The 20,168-nt window shown below is 43.3% G+C and overlaps 2 protein-coding genes across 2 annotated transcripts in view; both read left to right on the forward strand.

The window, feature by feature from the left end:
* Nucleotides 1–17,938, forward strand: part of SNX5 (sorting nexin 5) — a 41,381-nt gene extending 23,443 nt beyond the window's left edge. Inside the window, exons 6-13 of the mRNA XM_075267432.1 lie at nt 1,689–1,784; nt 2,842–2,947; nt 3,528–3,603; nt 14,306–14,345; nt 14,445–14,531; nt 14,625–14,784; nt 16,127–16,212; nt 17,679–17,938. Coding sequence (XP_075123533.1) covers nt 1,689–1,784; nt 2,842–2,947; nt 3,528–3,603; nt 14,306–14,345; nt 14,445–14,531; nt 14,625–14,784; nt 16,127–16,212; nt 17,679–17,729 — 702 coding nt within the window. The 3' untranslated portion in view covers nt 17,730–17,938. The remainder of the gene's footprint in view (nt 1–1,688; nt 1,785–2,841; nt 2,948–3,527; nt 3,604–14,305; nt 14,346–14,444; nt 14,532–14,624; nt 14,785–16,126; nt 16,213–17,678) is intronic.
* Nucleotides 1–20,168, forward strand: part of LOC142197275 (cystatin-like) — a 376,276-nt gene that overhangs the window by 108,154 nt on the left and 247,954 nt on the right. The gene's annotated exons all lie outside the window — the stretch shown is intronic.

Raw genomic sequence — 20,168 nt, forward strand, 5'->3', positions numbered from 1 at the left:
CTAACAAAACCCGAGTCTGTTATCTCTCTATGTAATAGGATAAAAAACTAGCGCCTCAACTAGACGATATAGTAGCCGTATTATGACTTGTATACAGCTGCTGCAAAACCCGGGGACCAAACAGGTGGTGGTTGATGTAAATGTAGACACTGAAAATGAAAAAAATCCGGGAATAATAATCCTTTGGCTGCATTCACACTATGTAACGCCAGCGTGTATCACAGCCATATACGCCGGCGTTACAGCAGGGCTGCCGGACACTTCCCATTCATTTCTATGGGAGCCGGCATACGAGCGCTCCCCATAGAAATGAATGGGCTGCTTCTTTCACTGCAAGCAGTCCCATTGAAGTGAATGGGAAGTGCCGGCGTATACGGCAAGCTCTGCTCATGCCGTGCCGTACACGCCGGCACTTCCCATTCACTTCAGTGGGACTGCTCGCAGTGAAAGAAGCAGCCCATTCATTTCTATGGGGAGCGCTCGCATGCCGGCTCCCATAGAAATGAATGGGAAGTGTCCGGCAGCCCTGCTGTAACGCCGGCATGTACGGCTGTGATACACGCTGGCGTTCCGTAGTGTGAATGCACCCTTTATTGGTTAAATGGCCACGCGTTTCGAAATGCGTTGCCATTTAACCAATAAAGGATTTTAAGCTTTTAGCAGAGCATTGTTATTCCCAGATTTTTTGTTTTCTGTATCTCTCTATGTAAACACATAGATAACACTGAGTCCCTTCTCTACAAGCATGTGCATATTATCTGATCTGCAGATACTTCATAGTGCTGCACTCAGCAAGCTGGGGGGAGGGGGGAAGAAATACAGGAAGTGAGAAGAAACTGCAGGCAAACTTTAAAGGGATTCTACCATTGAAATTAATTTTTTGGGCAATCACACGTCGGAATAGCCTTTAGAAAGGCTATTCGTCTCTTTCCTTTAGACGTGGTCTCCGCTGCGCCGTTCCTTTAGAAATACCGGAGCGGCCTCCAAAAAATTGCCGCCGGCTGGCATGTGCACTCGGCTCTGCTGGTGTCTCACTGGCAGAGCCAACTGCGCAGGCGTCGGAGGTGATGCAGAAGGAAGACGACAGAGAAGGGGAGGACCCAGCCGAAGATAGAGGCGTCGCTGGAGCGTGTTCTCGAGCAGCAGTGGGGACGCCCTCATTGCATTTTCACCGCTGGGGCCCGCCCCCATTGCTGCGAGAGAACTAATTTGCATACTGGTAAAAAAAAAAACAACTGTATTTCTAAGGATTTGCGTAGCGGAGACCACGTCTAAAGGTAAGAGATGAGTAGCCTTTCTAATGGCTACTCCGACGTGTGATCGCCCAAAAAATTCATTTCAATGGTAGAATCCCTTTAAGGAATCACCTTTAAGGAAATTGGACATTTTTTGCAAAATGTTGATTGTATTGGTACAATCTTTTGTGAAATGAAATCTAGGTATGAACTGTGTATATGTATGTATGTATGTTTGTGTGTGTAGATGGATATGCGCAGACACACACACCTACCTCCCCCAGGTCCCAGGTTGGAACAGTAGATCTATGTATCAATAGGTTGGTCAGAGTTGTCATGTTGCTGCTTCAACTCTGCCTATACAAAGCATAACGTATACTAACATGCGCCCTAAATATCTACAGGTGGAATACTGTGTCTCATATATAACAAGGTATTGCTTATTTCATTTAGTTAAGTGTAAGAAGAAAAAACACTAAAGAAATGTTTGGCGGCTTCTTCCGGAGTATGGTGAAAAGCGCAGATGAAGTTCTTCTGTCTGGAGTGAAGGTGAGAAAATAGATTTGTGACTTGGCAGCTGTTTTTCATGTTCGTGTGATTAAAGCCTTAGGGCGGGTTCACATCTGCACCCCAGCCTCCATTATGCAGGTTTCCGTTTTCTGCCCGAAACTGGACAGGAGTCGGAAACCTGCATTCGTTTTTCAAACTCTTTCATTTGAATGGGTTTGGAAAGCGTCCGGCCGTGAGCGCCCTTGAGCATTTTGGGCTCTCCGCTGCGAAAACTTTTTTTTTTTTTTATATAACCGGACACAAAGTCGGACATGCAGTACTTTGTGTCCAGTTAAAAATAAAAAAGAAACGGTTTTGCCGCGGAGAGCACAAAACTCTCCCCGGTGCTTACAGCCGGACACTGTCTGTCGGCTCTCCATCTTCTGTCTGCAGAAGACGGAAATCCAATAGACTGAGATCAGGCGCAGATGTGAACGAGGCGGTATAGGTATGCTTTATCAGGACTCCCGTCCCTCATTGATACCTTGCCCCCACTGCTTTATACATTCAGGTATTAAACTCACTACAGGTATAGACGTGACATGGCCGAGCTTTCTTATGCAGTCCAGGTAATCCTCTGACCATAGACTTCTCTGTCCTCATAGCTTACTGCAGTGTATCAGGTTTAGGAAAAAGAAAATGGGTTCATGTTATTTAGGTAATTGAAATGGTGGGGTGGGGGATTGGGCAAGTTGGATTTCAACATGCTTGATCTTTTTTGTTTTCAGAAGTTGCAAGCCGAGTGTGCATGTGAGTGGTGGGTTTGGAAATCTTGTTCAGCCTGGAGCTGCCTATGGTGTATGGCCATCTTAAAATGATCTATGGTAGCTTCCCTTATTGTCTAGGCTAATGGGGAAGTTTGAGGACATCGATTATAGTATAGCAATGGATAGAGGATTATATGGTTCAGTAAAAATTATCCCTTTTTTTTTTGCAGTGCGCTGTAAACGCATAATTTTTCTTTTTTCTGATATGATTTGATATCACTTACTATGTTGGCCTGACCGATAACTGACTATTGCAATGTCTTTCGTTTCTTATTTCCTTCTACACGCAGGAAGTAGATGAATTCTTTGAACAAGAAAAAATGTTTCTTGTCAATTATCACAATAGGATCAAGGATTCCTGCGCCAAATCTGACAGAATGACACGGTCTCACAAAAGTGCGTATTCTGCCCATAGATTTCCTTTTTCTCTCTCCTTATTTGCATTTATGAAGGCTGAAATGATCTAGTCAGAAACAGATGTGCAGTAATAGACCAGGTTAATGTTAGTTGAATGGGAGCTGATGTGCAGTACCTGGTCTTGCCACTAAACAGAACAGCGCTGTCTGCTTCCTGCTGTATCAACTGCTGGGCAGTGGGGGTGCCAGTTGTTGCTAATTCACAATTGGTATAATTTTCAGGCATAACTTAAGCTAACAAGTTTGGGTAAATGATGCTAAATCTCTCGGGGTTGGAGACCCTGGCCATGCACCGCCTTTTGCCATGCCCTGTTTTAGGAAAGTGGCAAGGGTAGGACAATATGGTAAAAAAAAAGTGCTAAAAATGGAACTTTTCCTGCCTTGTATGCCAGAGAACTGGCACTCAAGCTATGATAAATCTGCCCCATTATGTTCTCAATGGGGCAAGTGTGTGCTTGCAAATGACATTTTGGCAGGGACTCGCCCTAGTTCAGCTACGGACCTGAAGACCATTGTGTGACTACATAATCTACAATGATCATTTCCTATGGTCTTTACAGATGTGGCCGACGATTACATTCATATTTCTGCTGCCCTGGTGTCTTTAGCTGAGGAGGAGAACACTCCCATTAGAAAGTAAGTGTTCAAGCTGTCACTTGTGGGTGGAAGAAGAATTTGGAGTAGGAAGTCATCTTCATGACTTCCCTTTTGTGGAGTCAACGCATTCCATTCAGCAGAGGTCTACACATTCTCACAATACACACTACTATGTGCATAGAGTCTGCAAAGAGAGATCTGCAAAGAAACACCACTAGAGGGAGACATTGTTTTTTTTTTTTTTTAGACACAGATATATATACACTCACCGGCCACTTTAGTAGGTACACCATGCTAGTAACGGATTGGACCCCCTTTTGCCTTCAGAACTGCCTCAATTCTTCGTGGCATAGATTCAACAAGGTGCTGGAAGCATTCCTCAGAGATTTTGGTCCATATTGACATGATGGCATCACACAGTTGCCACAGATTTGTCGGCTGCACATCCATGATGCGAATCTCCCGTTCCACCACATCCCAAAGATGCTCTATTGGATTGAGATCTGGTGACTGTGGAGGCCATTGGAGTACAGTGAACTCATTGTCATGTTCAAGAAACCAGTCTGAGATGATTCCAGCTTTATGACATGGCGCATTATCCTGCTGAAAGTAGCCATCAGATGTTGGGTACATTGTGGTCATAAAGGGATGGACATGGTCAGCAACAATACTCAGGTAGGCTTTGGCGTTGCAACGATGCTCAATTGGTACCAAGGGGCCCAAAGAGTGCCAAGAAAATATTCCCCACACCATGACACCACCACCACCAGCCTGAACCGTTGATACAAGGCAGGATGGATCCATGCTTTCATGTTGTTGACGCCAAATTCTGACCCTACCATCCGAATGTCGCAGCAGAAATCGAGACTCATCAGACCAGGCAACGTTTTTCCAATCTTCAATTGTCCAATTTCGATGAGCTTGTGCAAATTGTAGCCTCAGTTTCCTGTTCTTAGCTGAAAGGAGTGGCACCCGGTGTGGTCGTCTGCTGCTGTAGCCCATCTGCCTCAAAGTTGGACGTACTGTGCGTTCAGAGATGCTCTTCTGGCTACCTTGGTTGTAACGGGTGGCTATTTGAGTCACTGTTGCCTTTCTATCAGCTCGAACCAGTCTGGCCATTCTCCTCTGACCTCTGGCATCAACAACGCATTTCCGCCCACAGAACTGCCGCTCACTGGATGTTTTTTCTTTTTCGGACCATTCTCTGTAAACCCTAGAGATGGTTGTGCGTGAAAATCCCAGTAGATCAGCAGTTTCTGAAATACTCAGACCAGCCCTTCTGGCACCAACAACCATGCCACGTTCAAAGGCACTCAAATCACCTTTCTTCCCCATACTGATGCTCGGTTTGAACTGCAGGAGACTGTCTTGACCATGTCTACATGCCTAAATGCACTGAGTTGCCGCCATGTGGTTGGCTGATTAGAAATTAAGTGTTAACGAGCAGTTGGACAGGTGTACCTAATAAAGTGGCCGGTGAGTGTATATATGTATATATATATATATATATATATATACACACACACAGTGGGGCAAAAAAGTATTTAGTCAGTCACCAATAGTGCATGTTCCACCACTTAAAAAGATGAGGCGTCTGTAATTTACATCATAGGTAGACCTCAACTATGAGAGACAAAATGAGAAAACAAATCCAGAAAATCACATTGTCAGATTTTGTAAGAATTTATTTGCAAATTATGGTGGAAAATAAGTATTTGGTCACCTACAAACAATCAAGATTTCTGGCTCTCACAGACCTGTAACTTCTTCTTTAAGAGTCTCCTCTTTCCTCCACTCATTACCTGTAGTAATGGCACCTGTTTAAACTTGTTATCAGTATAAAAAGACACCTGTGCACACCCTCAAACAGTCAGACTCCAAACTCCACTATGGTGAAGACCAAAGAGCTGTCAAAGGACACCAGAAACAAAATTGTAGCCCTGCACCAGGCTGGGAAGACTGAATCTGCAATAGGCAACCAGCTTGGATTGAAGAAATCAACTGTGGGAGCAATAATTAGAAAATGGAAGACATACAAGACCACTGATAATCTCCCTCGATCTGGGGCTCCACGCAAAATCTCTCCCCGTGGGGTCAAAATGATCACAAGAACGGTGATCAAAAATCCCAGAATCACGCGGGGGGACCTAGTGAATGAACTGCAGAGAGCTGGGACCAATGTAACAAAGCCTACCATCAGTAACACACTACGCCGCCAGGGACTCAGATCCTTCAGTGCCAGATGTGTCCCACTGCTTAAGCCAGTACATGTCCGGGCCCATCTGAAGTTTGCTAGAGAGCATTTGGATGATCCAGAAGAGTATTGGGAGAATGTCCTATGGTCTGATGAAACCAAACTGGAACTGTTTGGTAGAAACACAACTTTTCGTGTTTGGAGGAAAAAGAATACTGAGTTGCATCCATCAAACACCATACCTACTGTAAAGCATGGGGGTGGAAACATCATGCTTTGGGGCTGTTTCTCTGCAAAGGGGCCAGGATGACTGATCCGGGTACATGAAAGAATGAATGGGGCCATGTATCGTGAGATTTTGAGTGCAAACCTCCTTCCATCAGCAAGGGCATTGAAGATGAAACGTGGCTGGGTCTTTCAACATGACAATGATCCAAAGCACACCGCCAGGGCAACGAAGGAGAGGCTTTGTAAGAAGCATTTCAAGGTCCTGGAGTGGCCTAGCCAGTCTTCAGATCTCAACCCTATAGAAAACCTTTGGAGGGAGTTGAAAGTCCGTGTTGCCAAGCGACAGCCCCAAAACATCATTGCTCTAGAGGAGATCTGCATGGAGGAATGGGCCAACATACCAACAACAGTGTGTGCCAACCGTGTGAAGACTTACAGAAAACGTTTGACCTCTGTCATTGCCAACAAAGGATATATAACAAAGTATTGAGATGAAATTTTGTTACTGACCAAATACTTATTTTCCACCATAATTTGCAAATAAATTCTTACAAAATCAGACAATGTGATTTTCTGGATTTGTTTTCTCATTTTGTCTCTCATAGTTGAGGTCTACCTATGATGTAAATTACAGACGCCTCTCATCTTTTTAAGTGGTGGAACTTGCACTATCGGTGACTGACTAAATACTTTTTTGCCCCACTGTATGTATATATATATATATATATATATATATATATATATATATATATATATATATATACACACACACGCATATACACACACACATATACGCACATATACACACACACACATGTATGTATATGGTCCATCTGTCTCACAGAAGTTCACCCCTCACATTTTTGTAATTTCCTTCTATATTTTCATGGGACACCACTGATCTAACTTTGTGATACAATGTAGTCAGTGCACAGTCGGTATAACAGTGTAAATTTGTAGCGACCTCAAAATCTCTCAACACACAGCCATTAATGCCTAAACCCCTGGTATCAAAAGAGGACATCCCTAAGTGAAAGTGGACAAAATGTGTCCCAAGTGTCAATATCCTGTGTGGCCACCATTATGTTCCAGCACTGCCTTAAAGGGATTCTACCATTAAAACCTCTTTTTTTGTGGATGAGACGTTGGAATAGCCTTTAGAAAGGCTATTCGTCACTTACCTTTAGATGTGATATCTGCCGTGCCGTTCCTTAGAAATACCGGTTTTTACCGGTATGCAAATTAGTTCTCTCGCAGCGATGGGGGCGGGCCTCAGCGCTGAAAATGCGATGGGGCATCCCCACTGCAGCTCGAGAACACGATCCTGTGACGACTCTATCTTCGGCTGGATCCTCCCCTTTTCTGTCGTCTTCCTCCTGCGTTACCTCCGACGCCTGCGCAGTTGGCTCTGCCAGTGAGACACTAGTAGAGCTGACTGCGCATGCTGGCCAGCAGCCATATTTGGGAAGCCGCTCTTGCTCTTGTAGTTCAATACAGGAGCGGCCTCTCAAAAATGGCCGCCGGCCGGCATTTGCACTCTGCTCTGCTGGTGTCTCACAAAAAACTGTTTTTGTATATCCTTAAGTTTGCACAGGCAAGTTTAGGACACAAATCGATAAAAAAAGTGCAAGCAATGATGGATCAGAGGTGATGTGAATGGCTGCGCTGACTATAATGTGTCCATGTGCTGTTTGTCTGATGTGTGTTTTTTACACGTATAACACATGGGCATAAATATTACTCGTGTGAAAGAGCTTGAATAGTAGATCGTGTAAACTTAGACTAAACAGTCTAATAATTCTCCATATGATGGATGTATCTTTACACAGCTTGGTCTAACTTTACACATTTATTTGTTGGCTTAGATAATGGCAAAAACTGCATCAAGATTTGGGAGCAAAGGGCAACGTGGTGGCTCAGTGGTTAGCATTGCAGCGCTGGAGTCCTGGGTTCAAATCCCGCCAGGAACAACATCTGCAAGGAGTTTGTATGCTCTCACCATGTTTGCGTGGATCTCCTCCCACTCTATGAAGACATACTGATAGGGGGGAAAAATGTACATTGTGATCCCTCCCCTGACGTAGGAGGAAGACGACAGAGAAGGGGAGGATCCAGCCGAAGATAGAGTCGTCGCAGGATCGTGTTCTTGAGCTGCAGTGGGGATGCCCCCATCACATTTTCAGTGCTGGGGCCCGCCCCCATTGCTGCCAGAGAACTAATTTGCATACCGGTGAAAACCAGTATTTCTAAGGAACGGCGCGGCGGAGATCACATCTAAAGGTAAGAGACGAATAGCCTTTCTAAAGGCTATTCCGACGTCTTATCCACAAAAAAAGAGGGATTAATGGTAGAATCCCTTTAACCCTCTTGGACATGGAGTTCTCTAGAGCGTCATAGGTTGCCACTGGAATACTCTTCCACTCCTCTATGATATCACGGAGTTGGTGGATGTTACAGACCATGTGCTCCTCCATCTTGCCCCGCAGAAACTCAATAGGTTTTAGATCTGGACACCACCTTGGCCAGTCCAGCTCCTTTACCTTCAGTTTCTTTAGCAAAGCAGTGGTCATCTTGGATGCTCAGGAGAGGGGATCATGCTTTGCTTCAGTATGTCACAGGACATGTTGGCATTCATGGTTCCCTCAATGAGCTGTAGCTCCCCACAGCCGGCAGCACTAATGCGGTCCCAAATATGACCACCATACCCACCACCATGCATGACTGTAGGCAAGACACCATTTACTCCTCATCTCGTTGCCGCCATACACGAGTGACACCGAAACCAAATCATGGTCTCCTCAGGCCACAGGACATGGTCTGATAATGATGATTTAATAATAATAATTTTAAAGGCAAACCGCTGTGTCCATATGCAGCCTCTCTGCGGGGAAATCTGTTTTTTGAGCCGGACACAAAGTCGGACGTGCAGGACTTTGTGTCCGGCCAAAAAAAAAAAAAATGGTTTTCCTGCGGAGAGGCTGCATAAGGACACCAGCGGTTTGCCATTAAAATCCATTCAAATGAATGGGTTTCAAAACTGACCGCCGGCAAGGCATCCCCTGTCCAGTTTCTCCGGGACTGAGGAAACGACACAGGGTGCAAGTGTGAACCTGTTTGGTTAAACCTCTGTAATGTCTTGGCCACAGCGCTGCAGCTCAGTCTCAGGGTGTGGAACTTAGTGACCAGTGTAAGAGCAATAACACCAAATTTGTGGCATTTGCTCCCCACTCACACGTGAGACCTTGTAACACTAACCAGTCAGATCTTCAGTGTTGTCCCATGAAAATATATAATGAAATCATTAGAATAAACACGCACGCCCATGTGCGCGCACACACAGGATCTGATCTGACCGTCCCCAGTCTTGGAACTGAAGAGATTGTCCAGTAGCAAACAGACCTGTCAGTGATGCTCTGGACTGTAATACTGGTACTCAGCTTTCTGGAAATCAACATTACTGTAAAAATGTATAGACATATCGTGTTAATGAGAACAATTGTGATATTCGTATTATTCCCCTCTCAGATATGTTGGCTACATTAGAAGTCTATAGTCTTATGATGCCTGCTCCATCTCACGTACATGACTCACAGCTTCCCTCGGCTGCCTCTTGTGCACATGTTCCTCTTTGTAATCTTTACACTTTTGTTCATGTTCCCGGTGTCATTTGCCCCGTATAACCTTTATATATGATTCAGGGGGCTACAATGGGTTCAGCTGTAGGACGTTTCCCAATCTATCTCTAGTCATATTCTTGGTTTAGTAAAAAATTGCCACGAAGTATCACAGGTCACCCTGCCCTAAACATTCATATGTCAGGTTACCTTATCTGAAGTTCATCTTCCCTGTGTTCTTGTATCCACATTTCAGGTTACCATGAAGCAATGGCTTAAAGGGAGTCTGTTAGCGGCTTTGACCTTACAAATCTGTTGTCAGCTCTAGGCTGGAGACCTGTTTCAGCATATCATAGTGCATGTTGTCTATAGCAGCATGACTGGATAAGACTCTTAATCCAGGTTCTGCAAGTGCTTTAAGGGCGGCCTTTCGCCCTCAAGTGCTGTGAACTGCTCAATACCCCATCCCCGGTGCCCTAAGAGTAATCTGTATCCCACCAGTAAGTCAAGCACTTCAGTCTGTAGGACCACACCCGGAGCACTAGCAAGACACAACTACTACCATATACCAGGTACTGTATGTTCACGTAAATTTGCAGGGCCCCTACCCAGCTTGTTCAGCAGTTTTGCAGGGTCAAATTCCCTTAGAGGAAAACTCTCAGAAACACAAAGTGTTAACAGTGAGACACTACTGATTCATTCAGACCTTGTGCTTTGTGTCTCAGGAACTCATACGTATCCTGCACTATTTGGATGTGTCAGTGGGCACTGACCACATTTTATATTTCCTCTGGATCTAGCCGTGTAACCAGATTGTAGCTAGTGTGTTTGAGGATATGATGACTTTAAAGGGATCCTATCATTCAGAAGGAATTTTTTGTCCCTAACACGTAGGAATAGCCTTAAGAAAGGCTATTTGTCTCCTGCCTTTAGATGTCTTCACCGCACCGCCCGGTTTTTGCCGATATGCAAATTAGCACATTGTATGGAATATTAAATGGAACCATTAAAAAGTACAATTTGTCCCACAAAAAATAAAGCCCTCATGTGGCTATGTGAATGAATGAAAAAAAAAAAAATGATGGCTTGTGGAAGGCAAGGAGTAAAAATACTAAAATTGAAAAATTGCAGTGATGGGAAGGGGTTAAAGGGAGCCAAACATCTACCTCAAGCATATTCAACTGTCACCATTGTCTTATAGAGCGCAATAACAGTGAGAAACATCATACCTTTGATATGTCGCTTTTATCCTTTTGGAGGAAAATAACTTTAAAGTGTTCTGCAGATGAGGCATTTGGTGCTCTGAGCCTGGGTCTGCAGCTCCCTGTAGAGACCCCTACCATCTCCTGCCTGTGTCACCCTACACAGTAAGTGCTGATCCTCCAACTGTTATGACCTCACCCATTCTACCCAAGCAGCAAGAGCAGTGCTCCCAAGGCTGAAGGCCCGCCCCCAGTGCACCCACTGCCTGATTTGCATAAGACTTCAAAGATGTTTTCCTCGAAATCTACAAAAGTGACATACATACCAAAGGTATGATCTTTATTACTGAAATATGGTTTGTATTGCAGTGGTAGCGGATGAATATGCTTGAGGAAAGTGGTAGACCAGTATACCAAGTGTGCACTTCGGAGGAGTCACATTAGACCTAACACAGGAACAAGCAAGTGAAGAGACAGAGTAATGGCTGAGCACAGATTTGTCAAAAATAATTCTGATGTGTATATATATATATATATATATATATATATATATATATATATATATATATATATATAAAAATAAAAAAATATTTAAATTGAGGCACATTGGATCAACTTCCTTTTTTAAAATCTACTTGCAGGTTTAGTCCAGATATAACACGTTGCTATAAGAATAATATAAGGACATGTCATACTGTTTGATCTCAAACATGACAATACAAAGTCCAGTGTAAAGTAAATGGCAGTAGTGTAGAAACTTTGCCCATGTCCACACAGATCTGTCAAAAATTAACCAAGTGTATTCTAACACGAAATGTTACACATCTGTATACTATACCGAGTAGTCGTTTGGTAGGAGACTGGCAAAATCTCCAATTCTATAATTTTTTCGTGTTTTTTTTTTTTGTGTGGGTTTTTTTTTTTTTTTTTTAAATTTATTTATAGATTTCTTCACCCCACTCCCTTAAAGAGGACCTTTCACCACTTGGGGCACATGTGGTTTTATACACCGCTAGGAAGCCGACAGTGTGCTGAATTCAGCTTTCCCATTCACCCATGCACCCGGTGAAGCGCTATCTGTGCCAGTACCATAGCTCTTCACTGTCAGAAGGGCGTTTCTGACAGTCAGTCAGGAACGCCCCTCCTCACAGTAGCATCTATAGCGCTGTACTGTGAGAGCAGGGGGGGATGCCCCCCGCTCCTCCTGATAGTTCTCCTCCTTAGATGAGCACTGGGGGGGGGAACCTTCCTCACCACTCAGCGTCATCACTGGGCAGTAAGGAACGCCCCTCTCACAGTACAGTGCAATAGACGCTACTGTGAGGAAGGGTGTTCCTGACTGACTGTCAAACGCCCTTCTGACAGTGAAGAGCTACAGTACCGGCACCGATAACTCTTCACCGGGGGCCAGAACGGGAAAGCTGATAGTACACTGAATTCAGCGCACTGTCAGCTTTCTAGCGGCATATAAAACCGTATGTGCTCCAGGTGGTGAAAGGTCCTCTTTAAAGGGAATGGTTTGGCAGCTTGGAGTCCCCCAGTCTGCTGACACTACATAGGAGTAACTTGATTCATAAGACCTATCTACAGATGGAGCAGAATTAAACCAAACTTCTGCAATTGGTTAAACTGCTGCAGCGTGATCTCTTCTCACCAACAACCACAAAAACTTTTTGTTCAATGACTTTATTAATTTTTATTTATTTTTTTCTCTTCTGCAATAAGATACTCTGCAGCAGTTTAACCAACTTCGGAAGTTCAGGTCAACTCTGCTACATTTCTTACATGTAAACTGTAAAGGAATTTGTCACCAGGACAGGCCCATTTGTTTTTTTTGTTTTTTTTTTTTAAATAAATATATTGAAGGTCCCACAATGGAAAATGGGGGCTTGGCTACTGATTATATATATATCGTCAGAGAGGACTTTGGCAGTAACACAAGCCTCACAATTGTATATGACCTCAGTAAACAATTGGGGGTCCAGCAGTGGGTTGAGCTATGACTTGCTTTTTTTTTTTTTTTTTTTTTTTTTTTTTTTATAATATAAATCTGTTCAGCTCCAGGGGGCGCTGCAAATTACATCCTGATGCTGAACAATGTCCGGGTGTTACATCCGGATGATCATCCGCATCTGGACCTAGAATGTTCTCTTTATATTGTGTGTTGTGTGAAAAGCCATAAATCTTTCCATAAAAGCGGCAAACAGCTTGGTTGTGGTGATGCCCTTATAAACCATGCCACCCACGACACAGCCAAGTATTAAACTGGGTCCATGGCGAATTGTCGTGTACTCTAAAAACACAATATTCCTATAACTTCTAAGAGTAAGAGAATAAAATGTAACTTTATTATTCATTTATTCATCAAAATCGAAACACTGGGGCTCTTTCTGTAAGTCAATTGTTAAAATCCCCCTGATTTCGCTCATGTCAAATCAAATCAAACAGGCTTTATTGGCACGTCTGAATAGATATTTGGCATTGCCAAAGCTAGTAAAGTGTGTGGGGGAGTTGGAGTCGGAGGGGGGGAGGAAGCGGGGGGGGGGTGGGGGGTTGATTTGGGGTATAACAGGCCGTGGAGTCTCATCTTCCTCTTAGTTGGTGGCTGCTATATGGGGAGGTGGAGTGGGTGGTTTGGGGTATAACAGTCCACGGAGTCTCATCTTCCTCTGGTTTGGTGACAGCTGGACACGTATTGGGCAGCGATCTCCACAGTGGCCTCTTCTTCTCCCAGTAGGATGTAGAGTTTCCTCTTCTCGTCTGCAGATATGAAGTCTGGGATGTGGGCAGAGAGTCTTTGGTAGTAGACGGCCCTCACAGCTGAGTATTTGGTGCAGTGTAGCAGGAAGTGGGTTTCGTCTTCTAGGGCCCCCTGGTCACAGTGCTGCCACAGTCTGTTCTCCCGTGGTTTGTACGTCTGTCTGTGTCACCCCCGTCTCCATCTCCAGGTTGTTGGTGGACATGAGGAGGGGGCGGGGATACTGATGTTTCTTCTCTCCTAGGGGGTTATGCCATTCTATAGATGTTAATGTACCTGTGCTGGTGTCATAAAGGATGTTTTCGACCATGACCATCTATCTTTTTTGGCCATATACAATGTTTCTTGCTCAAAACCTCAGTGAGATTTTTGTCACTTATCCTATAACACTGACACATAAGCTGGATGGTTACACCAGTGTTGCAGCCCTTATTGGACAGGGTGCCATCTTCTCAAACTGTTACAAAGATGAGGTCTGTTTTGCTTTTGACCAGACCCCCTTTTAATTTTGGATATGCTTTTAATTATGACTCTTTAAAGATTTCAATATTGCGGCCTTCTCCAAGTGGTTCAAGATCCATGAATGGTCCCTCACTCACTTCTCATTGATCTTCTTCCCATCTGCACATTGCAATGGTCGCTCCTACACCTTCCCTTTCTGCTTGCAGGACTTTATCTGCATATCTTAGTGGAATCGGGAGTAGTACTTTCCTTTTTCTGAGTAGTATTTTTTTTTTCTTCCCAGATATTTCCTAAAGCTAGCAGAATTGTATGAAAAACTGAGGGTAAGCTGTGTTTTTTTTTTTGTTGTTTTTTTCTATTTTTTGGTGCTCATGTGAAAGGTTGATATCTATCGCTTACAAATATTGTCACGTTTGTTCCAGAAAGTAGAAGCCAGAGTTGCATCAGATGAAGACTTAAAGCTGTCCGAACTCTTAAGATACTACATGCTTAATATTGAAGCAGCCAAGGTATTTTATATTGTCCTAGAAGATGACACACAATATTTGTGACGTCTTTTGTCCTTACCTCTTTATATACGTGACTTATTCACCCTCATCCAGGACCTATTGCTGAGGAGGACAAAGAGCCTGGCAGAATATGAGAACTCTAACAAAGCTCTGGATAAGGCCAGGTTGAAAAGCAAAGACGTGAAACAGGCCGAGTTGCATCAACAACAGTGCTGCCAGAAATTTGAGAAGCTTTCCGAGTCTGGGAAACAAGGTAAGGATGAGTGGTACTTCAGGTTTCCATCACCACTTCCTTCTTCACACTGCATACTTCACTAGCTTAACCATTCTGTTATTACGGTTTCCATGGACTCTTAAGTATTAGACAGGAAAAAATGATTGACAAATATCAGTAAAAGGAAACCACAAATTTATGTTTCTTGCACCTTGGTCTACCATGGGCTTTCATGCCTCGCTGGTGCATATTGGTGTATCATAAACCAGACTAAAAAGCAGTTGATCAAGAAAGTAGTGTAGTGGTGTGGACTAGAGATGAGCGAACACTGTTCGGATCAGCCGATCCAAACAGCATGCACTCATAGAAATGAATGGAAGCACCTGTGACGCCCGCCGGCACAGTCAGCGTCACAGGTGCTTCCATTCATTTCTATGGGAGCGTGCTGTTCGGATCGGCTGATCCGAACAGTGTTTGCTCATCTCTAGTGTGGACGCCTTCTAAACATAGATATTGCAAGCAGTCTAAAATGTTACGGTGGCGGTAAGGCCTTATATCTTGTGGCACTCGACTATTCGGGGAGCGGATTCTCATGATTGGTGGATTATCAGCAGTCAATGAAAAAGTGAAGGAATATGATTACCATTACTGTCTGCAATGGGGAAACCCATTTAGAGGGCGTCTACCATGAACAAGACCTTTTCCCTATTTCACAGGTTAAAGAATAATACTCAGGTGGGAGTGTAACTGCGGTGACCTCTACCAATGATGGGAGTCGGGGTAGCTCTGCAACTGTATGAATGGAGCTTTGGGCAGCATGGGTGGCTCAGTGGTTAGCACTGCAGCCTTGCAGCACTGGAGTCCTGGGTTTGAATCTTGCCAGGAACAACATCTGCAAGGAGTTTGTATGCTCTCCCTGTGTTTGCGTGGGTTTCCTCCCACATGCCAAAGACATACTGATAAGGACTGTAGATTGTGAGCCCTATATGGGACAGTGACTGTCAATGTCTGTAAAGCGCCTCGGGATATGATGGCGCTATACAAGTAAGCATAATAAATTGTGTATGTGCATTGCCACTTCATCCATCGATTTGGGAATATTCATGAGAATCCAAGTAGAGTGCTCAGTTGTCTCTGTTGCTTTGAAACTGGTCTAACCGGGGCCCCTGTTCTCATGATTGGGGGTCGGTCCCACTGGTGAGATCCAGATACTTATCCCCCATCCTGTGGATATGGCATAAGTCTTGTTTGTGGTACATTCAAAGGATACCACAGTTATGCAGAATTATATCCAATTCTATATATGTATAAATACGTATCCATTCGAGAGTCAAAGAATGATCAGTGACACAATTTCTCATATTTCCTCTTCATTTTCTAGAGCTGACAAGCTTCAAACAGAGAAGAGTATCGGCCTTTCGAAAAAACCTGGTGGAGATGACGGAGTTAGAAATTAAGCACGCCAAGGTCTGTGGTGTTCTCTTGATATCTATAACTTGTACTTCTAGAGTTCTTCACTTGTACATTGCCATATTTTCCCGTACATGTTACACAGTTATCTGAGGTATCTCTGATTCAGGAAATGTACCTCGAGCTATAAACCTAGCTTTGAATTTTAGATACAAAAGTTAAAACCTAGAATAAAATGATCTTCAGAGATGGAAATACACTTTATCAAAAGCATACTGTACCTTCTACTATGACCACTGGGATGGGATAGTCAGATATGACATCTCTGCAGTGCCTAAAACTGGGACCTCCAGGGGGTACAGGATCAACAGTGATGGAATGGAACAGGGGGGGGGGGGGTGTAAGACTTCCTCTGAGAACATTTACTACCTTTAGGGGTCTCCTGTTATCTTAGGGATAGCAGGATTGTAATACGAGGGAAGCACAGTCATGCTCAATGGCATACACGATGTTCCCCGGACTATGACTATTTAGGTTTCGTTTCACATTCTTTTGGTATGTGCATGACCTTTGTACAGCAGTTCACTGACTGTGTTATGTTCACATCTGTGTCATTGTTTCCATTTAAAATAGAGATACAATAGGGGCAACACGGTGGCTCAGTGGTTAGCACTGTAGCCTTGCAGCACTGGAGTCCTGAGGTTGAATCCTGCCAAGGACAACATCTGCAAGGAGTTTGTATGTTCTCCGCATGTTTGCGTGGATTTTCTGCCGTACTCTGACGACATACTGATAGGGAAAAATGTAGCTTGTGAGCCCTATATTTAAAAAAAAAATAATAATAATAAAATAAATTAATAAAAAAAATACAATGCTAGTCAGTCACATGACAAATGCACCCAGTACCCAATAGACTCCTCTGACACTGGGGCCCTTGGTTTGATTTGACGGAACAATCGCTCCGCACTTAGCATTGTCCTTACTGAGAACAAAAGCTCCAACCAAGAACACCACTTTAACATTAGCATTAATAATTGTATGTTTCATATTATGCAGAATATACAATATTCACATTCTGATCAAAATTTCCAGAAAATCTATGATGGTCCCATAAAATGGTAAACCCCATTCACACATGGCAGAAACAAACTGTATGGATATTAGGACATGATGGGAATTTTCTAATTTACGGATTTTCAGATTTTTCACCGTATATGTCATGGATTTCACCCTTTACAATGAGAGTCTGTGGCATAATCGGCATACAATACATGGTGCATATATACGGCTGCTGATTTTTCTCCTGATCCATGCCTAAACTTATCCAAAGGGTTGGATCTTTCCAATGTGAATTTTCAGTGTGAATGTGTCCTAAAGAAACAATCCAAAACTGATCCACTGTATTATATACAGTGCAGGCCTGAGGGGGTTGGTGCATGACAGATATACTACCGTAAGTACACGGAGAATAATACAGTCCTGGATATCTTTCTTCTAGTAAATGTGTTCTTATTTTCTTACAGAGTAACATCTCCTTACTACAAAGCTGCATCGACCTCTTTAAGAACAGCTAAAAAGGAATCGTAACCTCAAGAAGCACCAATTGCACTTCTTACATCCGGAGCAGAGCAGCTCCTTCTTCACATGATCGTAACTTGGGTTTTAGAGGATTGTCATGATAAAAGTCAAGCTATATATTAGTCTATGTTTTGTAAAGTTTCTAACACTGGGGGAAATCTAATTTTGCTCTTCTAAAATGATAAAGCTGATCTTTTCAAGTATTTGTTCACTGTATATATTAATATAGATATATACAAATCTATTGTATGCGGTGGTCACTGTATTGATTCCTTGTCTTTGTTGTGTAGTATTTACGGTAGATTTCAATGTCGCACAAAAATGGGCAAGTATGCGAATTTACAGTAATCTTTCAGCTGCTTTCTTAATGGACCTGTTAAGCCATATTGTCACTGAGGCACGAAGGTCAGAATCCAGAAAGCACCACAAGAACCAAGCAGATTCGGAGGAAGGACTAAGGGCGAAATTAAGAGTCAATGAGGAGTTTATCAACCCATCTACTCCAGTTTTTTGGGATAGATGGGTGTAGGTGAGGCTCATTGTCTTTTCTTGTGTCAAAGATGCTCCACATCCCTTGCTCTGTGTCCTGCAAAAATGGGTGGGACCGGGACTCCCAATAAATATGTTGGGTCGAGAACACTACAAAACAGTCATGAGTTATACAGGCGACATACGTCCGTTCCTTACTGGTGTAGATTTCCATTCTGGTGTTTGGACAGGCTCCTGATTTATTAAAGGTTTTGCACAGGATTAGAAAACGTGGCGGCTTCTTCGTAAGTGACTCCACTTACATTGGTCTCGTGGTAGTGTTACAGTTCAGTACAGTCTTATTTAAAAAAGAATGGGACTGAGCAGTTGCATGACCTTATGGCCAATGGACATTGTCATGTCCTGAGAAGATGGAAGCAGCCTATTGACCTAATAGACTTTCTACATTGATCATTTGGGACATTTAAATGACCACTAACTTTTCAAACTAATAAGTCACATTGCATAGAGCATGGGATTCTGGACCAACCTGTAATGCATCTTAATTCAAAATATGGATTTTTGCCTGAAAAACTTCCCTGAAGTTCCTGCCACTAGATGTCTCCCTTCTAGCTAGTTTACAGTTGACTGCTTTACCAGGGAATTTACACCCATCTTCACACAGTGACTACAGACGGGAGGGGTTGATTCTCCTCACAGCCTTACACGTCTTTAAACTGCAAGGACTAAACATTCTTTATAGCTCACTGCTTATAATGTAAGAAAATGGCTGCTTGTGTGGTTACAGATGGGATATCCTTCACAGACAGCAAGCTGCTTTTCTGACTATGCTCATAGATTAATCTCTTCCTGTGTCATGCTTCATGGTAGATGCTAGAATCGAGTGGGAACATACATCTATTTGCCCTATATTTGCAGTTCAGTCTTTCTGGATCTCTTATATGATGATCATTTTCGGCTTCTCTACAGTTACTCCTGGCAGAATTGCATATAAACAAACCAGACTAGTTATATTAGATGGGGGAGGGGACAGACTGCTCCTTATTGTATTAGATGGGGGAGGGGACAGACTGCTCCTTATTGTATACACCCACATCCTCAAAGCAAAATGCGCTTCAGCCAAAACTAGGACATTAGCAGCAGTAGAACTGATAGGACACCATGTATAAAGGTTATACAGTCATAGAACAGGTTGCCCAGTAAGACGCGGCACATATTTCAACTTTTCATGAAACTCAGGTATGCTTTAAGCCTTCAGATGCCACAGTCAATGGTGACGGTGGCATTTAAAGAGTACCTTTTACATCCTATGGCACCTGCAGTATTATATACCGCTACAAAGCTGACAGAACGCTGAATTCAGTGACCTGTCAGCTTTCCTGATGTGCACCCAGATTTTTTTTTTCCCCTATTCTGTGTCATACCGTTTCAAAATGGTGCATGGAATGTGTCCTACATACACTTACATTGATGGAAAAATAGGCTTATGGCTTTTGGTATTTTAGTCAAAACAGACTGATCTTTGATTGTAAACCTGTCTTGCTCTAATATAATTAGGTGACTGCAGCAAAGAAAAACCCTATAAAATTGGGAAGTGTCAGTCTATTGACCTCTTTCCGTTCTGTGCCGTACTATTACATCACGCTGAGCACATGGTTAACTCACCGCTGTAATTGTACGGTGCTGTAATGCTGCAGCGGTGCTTATGGAATTACTATCAATACTCGGCGGTGTTACACAGCTAAGGGCTGGGACCAGCTATCAGAGTCGGAAGATACTTTGGCAGGTAAGGGTCCCTGTATCCTGTGATTAATAGCGATCATGTCTGCCACGGGCAAGATCTCCCATAGGGAACTATGTATTGCAGTACATTGCAATGGGGATTTGAGGGCCCAGCTTCATGTCCTCTTGGGGAACATGTATAGAGTTTAAAAATCTAAACAAAA

This window comes from Leptodactylus fuscus, chromosome 3, assembly GCF_031893055.1.
Source record: "Leptodactylus fuscus isolate aLepFus1 chromosome 3, aLepFus1.hap2, whole genome shotgun sequence".
NCBI classification, from domain to species: Eukaryota; Metazoa; Chordata; class Amphibia; order Anura; family Leptodactylidae; genus Leptodactylus; species Leptodactylus fuscus.